Below are 10,195 nucleotides of genomic sequence, written 5' to 3' on the forward strand. Positions count from 1 at the left end.
CAGCGGCCACGGCCCACGGGCCCAGCCGCTCCGCAGCATGCGGGATCCTCCCAGACCGGGGCATGAACCCACGTCCCCCACATCGGCAGGCAGACCCTCAACCACTGTGCCACCAGGGAAGCCCAGCACTACACATTTGAGGCCCTTTCTAAACAGTGAGATCAACACAAAGCACAAAAATGTGAAAAGCTGTCACTGAAATAGATGGGAAAAAGGATACTTGTTTACAGTATGAGCTAAAACAATGCCGAATATCACTTTGTTCCACTTCAGATGGGAACGTGTGTTGGGCAACTCAGATGTTTTTGCTACTCTGCATGTGACTGCAATTGCAAAGAGTTGATTTTTACCATTACAGATAAAGTTTAGCAAGTAGGCAAAACTGCAGATATGGAATCCGTGAATAAATGAGCATGAACCATAACTAGTTTTTCAGTATACGTACATGAGGTTTAGGAGTTAGCAATTTTTTATTTATTTTTATTATTTAATTTTTAAATTTTATTTTTAATATTTATTAATTTAGGACTAAGGTTATCCAGCTCAGCTGTCCCTTAAGCTTCCTCCAGAATTCCTCTTTTTACATAAAAGCTTAATACATTATCCTTAATCCCAAGAGCAATACAGATGATGGTGAACTATGGAATTAGTTGGCAACTTTGCCAGATTTTATAACTTCCCTCCCTACATGGACAATAGTGTAAGAGTTTATGTTGGGAAACAATTGACAATCTGTATAACAGACTGCCTCCTATCTGTCAGTGTAATAATTAAAACAGAAACCTGGGACTTCCCTGACAGTCCAGTGGTTCCATTACAGGGGACAAGGGTTCAGTCCTTGGTCGGGGAACTAAGGTCCCATGTGCTGCACAGCATGGCCACACAAAAAATAAATGAATAAATACATTCATACATACATACCTAAAAGTTTTATAACAACAAAATGCTTAAAGAGAAATTAAAATCTTGAGTCTTAGTGGGGATTGCAAATGCCAGAATTTATGAAATAATATTTTCAAATTATTCACCAGAATTACCATCATAGATTTCCAACAGTTGAATTAATATTGTAAAAATAGCATTAAACCAGAAATCAATTTTCATTAAGCACAAAATTTAGTAGTTCTAAAACTATAGCTGCTTATTTTGCATACTACCAGTACTCTTCTCAATGTGATCAGAGGATCTGAAACTTAAGAGTTGGTTGAAATGGAATCTAACTTTTCATTATTTTCTTTTGAAAATATTGTAAGCATTTATAGCTTTAAGCCAATTAGCCACATCTTAGTTCTCTTGTTTCATTAGAGCAAGTAATAATGCTAAAGGCATGTGTGCGGAATTAAACATGGGAATTTGACTTTTGTGTAATGATAAGATTGTTGTTATGAGTCCCTGGCACCAAGCTTGAAAATAATTTTCTCATAGTGGGCTTTTTAGGTAATTTAGTAAGCAGTGTGTATTTATGGAGCATCTCCCGTGGGCCTGGCACCGTTAAGCATTGGGGAACAAGGGAGGGAAAGGTAATATTGATAAAAACGGCATTTGAAAGCAGTTGATTCATTATCACTTGACAAAACTGAAGGTAAAAACAGAATATACACTGCAGTGTTTCAGATTAAATAGCAGGAAGCCTGTACATGGTTGATTGTGTGGTCTGAAATGATTAAACTTTGCAAAATTACAAAGTCATGATTTCCAAACAAAACAGATTTTATAAATGCATGTAATACAAAAAAACAAACTTGAATTTTGATTTGGAACGTTCTATTAAGTAAAATATAAGGTATACAAAAGGTTTTTTAGGTATTGTTTCTTTATTGAGGTAAAAATTCACTGTTTTAACCATTTTAAAGCATACAATTCAGTGGCTTTTAGTACATTCACAATGTTGTGCAGCCATTACCACTGTCTTATTCCAGAACATTTTCATCACTCCAAAAGGAAAATCCAAACCCAATTAAGCAGTCGCTCCCTAGTCCTCCCATCCCCCAGCCCCTGACAACCACTAATCTGCTTTCTATCTCTATGAATTTGTCAGCGCATAGGCAAAATATCCAGGACTTGCCTGGACATCTCATATGAACGGAATCATACAATGTGTTCTTTTGTATCTGGCTTCTTTCACTTGGCATAATGTTTTCACATTCATCCATGTTAGAGTACATATCTGTACTTCATTGCTTTTTATGGCTGAATAATATTCCATTGTATGGGTACATTACATTTTGTATATTCGTTCATCTGTTGGTAGATATTTGGGTTGTTTCCACCTTTTGGCTGCTGTGAATAATACTGTTGTGAACATTCATGTACAAGTTTTGTATTTCTTTTTAAGCACCTGTTTTCAATTCTCTCGGATATATAACTTAGAGTAGAATTGCAGGCAGGTGAATTTTTAAATATTTTTTGAAAAATTGTAAAATATTCATAACAAAATTTACCATTTTAACCATTTTTAAGTGTACAATTTGGTGGAATTAAGTACATTCACAATATTGTGTTAACTATCACCACTGTCCATCTCCAGAACTTTTTCATCATCCCAAACTGAAACTCTGTACCCATTATTCTTGCTTTCTCTGATTTTTGCCTATTCTCTAAATACCTTGTATAACTGGAATCATATGATATTTGTCATTTTGGATTGGTAATAAGTTGGTACTAGGAGGCCATATGACCTTGGGTTGCAGGCCTTTTAACCTCTCTGTTTTTCTTATCTGTGTTCAAGGGTTTAAGAAGAGGACTTACTGTCTAGCATTAGATTACATAACTACATCAAAGACATTTATTGAATGGCACATAGTAGGCACTCAGTAATGTTAGCTGCTATTTGATTTTAGAAGTTTTTATTTATCTGGTTCTCTTTCAGAATTCATAATGCACTTAAAGGAATCCCAGATGACCGAGATGGGCTCTTTGACACAATCCAGCGCTCTAAGAATCACTATCAAAAAAGAGCATACCAGTGTATAAAATGTATGGTAGCTCTCTTTAGCAGTTGAATTTTGTAGAAATCTGAATCAGAATTAAGGATTCTGTTTTAAAAGAAGAGAATTACGAGAATTTGGAGTTGTCGTTTAAAATTACCTTTGAAAAGCATTCCAAAACCTTTTACATATATAGTTTTATTTTCTTTTGAAGGGCAATGGAGATCTTAAAAGAAAGTGGACCTGGGCAGTGGAATGGCTTGGAGATGAACTTGAAAGACGACCATACACTGGCAATCCTCAATACACTTACAACAATTGGTCTCCTCCAGTGCAAAGCAATGAAACATCAAATGGTTATTTCTTGGAGAGATCACATAGTGCTAGGATGACACTTGCAAAAGCTTGTGAACTCTGTCCAGAGGAGGTAAAAAAAGCCGCCAGTGTGCAGCAGATAGAAATGGAAGAAAGCAAAGTAATTCTTCACTTTATAGGCCAGTGTTTATGTATTAATGATAATGGTAAAAAAAATTATGTTGAAGTTTGTTTATATGTGGTCTTAATGAGGGAGCCTTCTTTTAGAGAAATATTTGTGAAATTGCCTGAATCTAGTATTTCTAAGAGAACCCAAATCAGGTTCCCTTTCAGTTACTTTGTTTATCTGTAGTAAAAGAAAAGTTGTTAGTGGGTCAGTTTTTTAGATTTTAAAGATTTTATTTCAAATAGAAAAAAAAATAAAACTAAACTTGAATTTGGCTACATAATTCTTTATCTTTAAATATTTAAAATCAGGAGCCAGATGACCAAGATGCCCCAGATGAGCATGAGTCGCCTCCACCTGAAGATGCCCCATTATACCCCCATTCACCTGGATCTCAGTATCAGCAGGTATATTGGGCTTGGTTCGTGTTTTTATTCCCTAGAACCAATCTTTATGCTTTATTTAAAGGATGGCTAAGTGTTTTTTTTGTTTTTCTTGTGGTACGCGGGCCTCTCACTGCTGTGGCCTCTCCCGCCGTGGAGCACAGGCTCCGGACGCGCAGGCTCAGTGGCCACGGCTCATGGGCCCAGCCGCTCCGCGGTATGTGGGATCTTCCCGGACCAGGGCACGAACCACTGTGCCACCAGGGAAGCCCAAAGGATGGCTACGTGTTTTGTTGTGACTGTAAAGTAATAGAGGGATTATCTAGACTAGCTTTGGCGGCACGATCAAAAGAGGAATGGTTAGCATGGGGTCACAATGTGGCATGTTTGAGCTTGCCCCTGTGGTGTTTTCCTGGTCAGATATGTGCCCTTACTTGTACTAGTAGATGACGTTTGTAAAACTATGATTATTCACGTCAATATAAAATGATAATCAATATTTAGTATAATGGATTAAGACGACATTTCCTGTTGGGCTAAGTGTGCGAGTGGATTTTGAAGGCACTAAGATATGACAGTGAAGGAAGAAGTGTTTGCTTATTACTTAGCATAACCAAGACTTCAATGACAGTAAAAATTGTTGGAAAAAAATCAGGGATTTGACAGATTTCCATGAATTTTTCTGTGAAATCAATAACTAAATAAATTTAGACGAAGAAACGTTCTAAATGAGAGCGTCTCTTTCTAAACCCCAGATGTGACTAATTCAGATCTTTTGAGGCAGTGGTCCTTAAACTTGCATAAGCATGGGAAGCCCCCGGTGGGCTGTTGCAGCAGAGTGCTAGGCCCCACCCCAGCGTTTCTCATTCACTACATTTCTAACGAGTTCCCAACTGCTGCTGCTGCTGCTGCTGCTGCTGCTGCTGCTGCTGCTGGTCTAGAAACCATGCTTTCAGAACCATTATTTAAGCATTCTGTCTTATATTTCAGGGTGGAAATAGAAGCATGCTGACTAGAAATGTTGAATATGACTGGAAAATGCATATTCAACATGTTAATTTTTGTAATAGAAATTACAGAAAGTTAAAGCCTATGATCTTCTTGGCTTGACTGGTGGGAACGTACAGAAAAATGAGTTCAGGGTTTTAAAACATTAAGGACCCAAATCCACAAGGAGAAGAGTTACTTTCCTCGGCCGTGAGAAAACTCATATATTAATCATGCCTGGTTAATCCATTCTTTTCAGTGTTGTTTTCTTTTCATTAACATCGTCCTGTGTTCAGGGTTGTTGCTCATGCAGACCTCATATGATCATTCAATCAGATTTCTCATATGGGAGTTTCAAGGTGCTCAGGAGAGTGAGGATAGAGGTGTTCCAGCTTCCAGATCCCTTTTCATGAATATTTTTTACCACGAGCAATAATGGGCTGTGTTATCCCTTATTTGTCAGACTTGAATCTAAATAATTTTTGGCACTTAAAATCACTTTGGCCAAAGAATTAAACAAACCTACACTGCTTTTATTTGGGGCTTTGGGGTTTGAATTTAGGCTACCTTTTCTCTTTCAAACCACTTTTTTTTTTTTTCTTTTCCATCATTAGCCCAAGTGTATTTACTCTTTCTAAGTCCTAGGAATAAAAGAAATGTTTACATTTCTACAAACTTCAGCCTGTGATCTTTAAAGTTGAAGTTTAATATATGAAAAGTTTTAACATGCAGATCTCTTCTCCCCTCCCAGAATAACCATGTGCATGGACAGCCGTATACAGGCCCAGCAGCACATCACATGAACAACCCTCAGAGAACTGGCCAGCGAGCACAAGAAAATTATGAAGGCAGTGAAGAAGTATCCCCACCTCAGACGAAGGATCAGTGAAATGCACATGATTAACTGGTTCCATCAAGACTGTGCACCCAGGCCTTACAGTCCAACCTTTTTCTGTGTCTGGCTAATATTTAAAACTAGAAAAACTATTCCTAATCAACATGGAGTGGAAAGTTTATTCACTGTCTTACCTGCAGAAATTTGCTGTCAATATATAACCCGCCTGCAGTGGAAAGTGTATAGTGTTTTGTAATAAATGGCCTGATGCTAATGTGTAAATGGCAAAGGTGTATATAGTATATTAATGTTTGACTGTTAATTCTTAAGCAAGAAACTTTTTTCTTGATGAGACTCACAGATCTACAAAACCTACAAAAGTTATTTCCTTGTTATACCCATTGCACTCTGCAACCAGTGTTGCCTGCCTTAACGGCAGTTGGATCAACTCCTTTACAAAAACAAAAAAGAAACCAACAGCAACAAACCAGAGCCCATCCATTTCAACCACACCAATAGTTTCATGTTAATTCTTTGCCACTGGAGTCAGTTTTATTATGAGCAGTGAAAGGCTGGTAACCTTTAAATTATTTGGTTGATGTGGAAAATTTGGTGATGTAACATTGTTTCTAGATCTTTTTCATTGCCTTTTTATTCTGAGGTTAGGTTAATCACTTTGAAGCTATAGTTACGCTGTAACATGTAGCATGGCTTCACACCAGGTTAGTGTAGCCAATGAGGAAAAAATTACCATAATGACAGCAGTTGTCCCAGTGCGACAGCTGTATTGCTCAGAGCTTTTCCGTCTTACACCTAGAATATAAAATATAAAACAAGGAGAGAAATGTGATAAACAGGTGGTTTTCAGTTACACATATGTTGCTTACATCTAATGTTTGACAGTTCAACCTCTGGGTGGGATAAGGAAACTTAAGTATCAGTAATGGGAATTTTAAAAGATTTAAAACAAATATGCAAAAATTTGCTATGCCAGGATGCTTGGAGCATAATAGAAGACTGTATTTGGTGTGCTTGTTCTGTTTCTTTGGTAGAGCTTATTAGGAGAACCTTTTAAAACTTTCCCTCTGCTGGTCCCAGTGAAGTGGAAGTCAGAGTCCTACAATATTTGGAGTACCACTGCACCAAGATGTCTGGCTGAGCTTCTGCTCAGCCACAGTTTTACTTGAAAGCAAGAATTGTCCTAGCTCCTTTTCCATTATTCCAAAAATTTTAACATTTGAAGCAGGGTCTAATTAAAAAGGAAACTGGTTAGTTAATATAACTGAGGTATAATTTCAGAATAAGCATTTAATTAAAGATAAGGAACTCATCAGTTAATAGAGAATTGGTAACTTGAATGTGTGTAATTTTTTGGAACCTGTCTAAAAACCAAATACCCCTGCAAACAGATACAGTCCACCCTATTCTATTTAAATATTTTGCTGTTTTATTTTATAGAAATTATTTTGCTGAATTCACAAATAGAATTTGATTTAAGAAGAACTTTTTGTCCTGTGGTGTGTTTTGGTTTTTTGGTTAATTTTTTGTCTTTTTTGTTTGTTTGTTTTTTAAGGACTGCATATTAAAAATAATTCTGTGCATAGCATGCCTAGGCATGACACTGAATTCAGGAGTTCAGTCACATTGAATTTTTGTGCACAGAAAGATTTGACCTTTGGCCCTTTACTAAAAGACTTAGAGAAAAACAGGATTGTTGACACTGTAAAAGTTTCCTAACATAATCAATCTTGTACTTTTTGTATGTTTTTTATATACATGTATATTTAATGAGCACAAGCTTGGTTGTATTTTTTACAATTCAGTTAATAGGCAAATGTTTTGTCAAAAAGGCTATAGTTGGAATTGAACAAAGCAGAAACAAAATTGAGAATTGTGTTATTTTGTGATTAAAAGGGGCAGGTATTTAAGATAAAGCTTTGGATATCTTATTTGCAGTACTCTGTAGTCAATCTGTGCTTCTAGGTTTTCTGTAATATTAGGAAATTTTGACACCGGATAGATCCTGTTTTTACCTTAAGTATATTACATCTGAGTTTGTTAAGTGTGAGCCAGAGTCATACACACTGTGTGCAGTTCCAGTTGGTAATTTTAATTTAGAAGTTCCTCAATTCCAAGCCTCCTTAACAATGAGCAGAATAGGCTAAATTTATTTGGACAAGTTGCTATCATTAAATATACCATCTAACCATCTGAGATGATTTTTGTGTTTCCTGGTCCTTAACAAAAGTATGTAATATACTTAATTTTAAAATGAATGACATCCTAGACATGAAAAACCTGACATTTTAAAAGGCTGTGAATTTTTCTCCTTGGAGGGAGATCCCACTTTCCGTTGCTTTGAATTTACAAGTCCCCTAGTGCCAGGTGAGGGCTTGTGAATCCTTTCCCCCTCCATTTGAGGAAGAATGGTCTGTGTTGTGACCAGGATCTAGGAGAGGTGAATGGAGAGTGTTATTTTTGTTTGTTTGTGCAAATTATTTTCTATATTTAACTCTTAAGCAAGCATTAATGTATAACTGAACATTTTAAGATGCATGTTATTGTAAGAGCAACATAGTGGTGGATTTTGAGGTCTTTTTCTGAACATAAATGGCACATTTTAAACTTCCAAGTCTTCAAAGTGCCTAAAGATTATTTAATTCTCCCTCAGCTGATTTCTTGAGCCATATATATATTTCCTACTTTACATGTTTGTTGCGGAATCACTAGTCTTCCTTTCAAAGAAGTACCCCCGGAATTCTAAATGGCATGATTACTTTATAGAAGACAGTAGAATCTGTTAAAAAGACTGAAGATATTTTCATTGTCAATCTGTGTGAACAAGGGCTTTGCCCTGTTGGATCTAAGTATTTCAGTGCACAACTTGGTAAGAACCATATTGCTGCTGTTTCTAAGCCCTCCACCAACCAAATTTTCATGTTCAGCATTGTAGAGGCAGAAATAAGAACATAATCATATTTGGGGTTTTTGTCTTGGTTCATTTTTCTCTCAATGATAATTTCCCAACCTTGTCTCTTTTAGCTGTTATATGTACAAATTTAGAATTAAAATGTTTTATATTTTTTTCATGATTAACTTTTATTAGTGAATGATAACAACTCAAGTATTTAATCCTAGTAGTGGGTTAAAAAGATGAGGAGCCTTTTTTATTTGAATTACATTTGTAAATGAAAGCAAGTCTGTGAATACTCAGATGATGACTACTCCAAAATAGTTCCTTTCCGTTTTTTCTTAGTATTTTTCCAGCTTATGTTCTCCCGTGAACTCTTACTTTGCTGAATTTTGTGGTTACTTTGGTGGATATATCCTGCCTTATTTAGAATTATAACTGGATTTTTTTTTTTAATTGCCTTTTCATAAGTGCCCAATTTTGGTCTCTAGTTTGGGTACTACATACCGCCGAGAAAGTAAAACACCCCTCCCCTCCCCCCAGTTCTTGTGTTACTGAGAAAAACCATTCAGTACTGGTTTCCTAGCAGGGCTCAACCAAAATTGGTCCTGCGCCTATGTGAGTGTTTAGTGTTTGAAAATAAGGTTTTGGGTGTGGTAAATCACTACAGAAGTGCTAAATGTATTAAGAACTTGCTGCCGATTGTATTTACAACGATTATTTTAGATTATTTTACATTTGCAGAAATGTAGCCCTTTTCCTCCGAATTTATAGGTGTAAGAAAAAAAGGGGGAAAGGTGCACCATGTTTTAAACTTGCAAATGAGTGAAAATTTTTTTTCATTTTGAAATCCAGATTCCCAAGAGGAAATTTCACCACCCAGATCACATACTTCTCAGCCTTTTACAAGCCAACAGACTGACTGAAGATTGTCCACAGTTCCTAAGATTTAGCACATATACAAAAATAAAACTTTATAAATTAAATTTCGGTTTCCCCTTTTATTTATTAAAATAAGATTTCTAAACGGAAAGTAGAGGTGTAATCGATTTAAAGGGAACTTTAAAGGGGAAGTGTTTACAAGTAGAGGAATTCAGCCCTTATTTTCTATATTCACATCTAAGCCTTTCAGAAATGGGATTGTGATCTTAATTGCTGGCTTAACCGTTCATTCTAAGACCAAGATTTGTCAAACACTTTGGTGTTTCAAAGTTCATTTAAATCAGAAATAAAGCAGGTCACGTATTTGACGAGAGTGATAGACGTGAAAATTCATTTAATTCTCTAGCAAATTCCATCTGCTCTGCTTTTGGGTATCTGAAAAGTAATTATTTGTTGCCACGTTCCAAAGAAATATAACTTCCATAGAAACCTGTCGGTGCTTCCCTACAGCTGGGTTACTGCAAGGATTACTGCTAAAGAAAAAGACATAATCTCATTTTCCTCAAACTCTATTATTATTTTTTTAAGAACCAGGAGATTAATAAACTAGTGTTCTGCAGTTGGAAAACTCCAGTTGGATTAAACTGTTTGAATTTTAAGTATTTTTAGCCACATGAACACAACAATGAAAATATGGCCACTAATATTTTGAACTGCTTCCTTGTAATCTGATAATTTACAGGTAGGTAGAAAATTGACAGTTTTTTATACCTCAAAGTTTAAAGTTGG

General features: G+C 36.1%; 1 protein-coding gene across 1 annotated transcript in view; it reads left to right on the top strand.

Moving 5' to 3' along the window:
- Positions 1–3,002, top strand: part of LOC112409616 (probable ubiquitin carboxyl-terminal hydrolase FAF-X) — a 77,668-nt gene extending 74,666 nt beyond the window's left edge. The window contains exon 36 of the mRNA XM_024759837.1: positions 2,870–3,002. Within this exon, the coding sequence (XP_024615605.1) occupies positions 2,870–3,002 (133 nt within the window). The remainder of the gene's footprint in view (positions 1–2,869) is intronic.
- Positions 3,003–10,195: the final 7,193 nt, after the last annotated feature.

This window comes from Neophocaena asiaeorientalis, unplaced genomic scaffold, assembly GCF_003031525.2.
Source record: "Neophocaena asiaeorientalis asiaeorientalis breed wild unplaced genomic scaffold, Neophocaena_asiaeorientalis_V1.1 scaffold312, whole genome shotgun sequence".
Classification (NCBI taxonomy): Eukaryota; Metazoa; Chordata; class Mammalia; order Artiodactyla; family Phocoenidae; genus Neophocaena; species Neophocaena asiaeorientalis.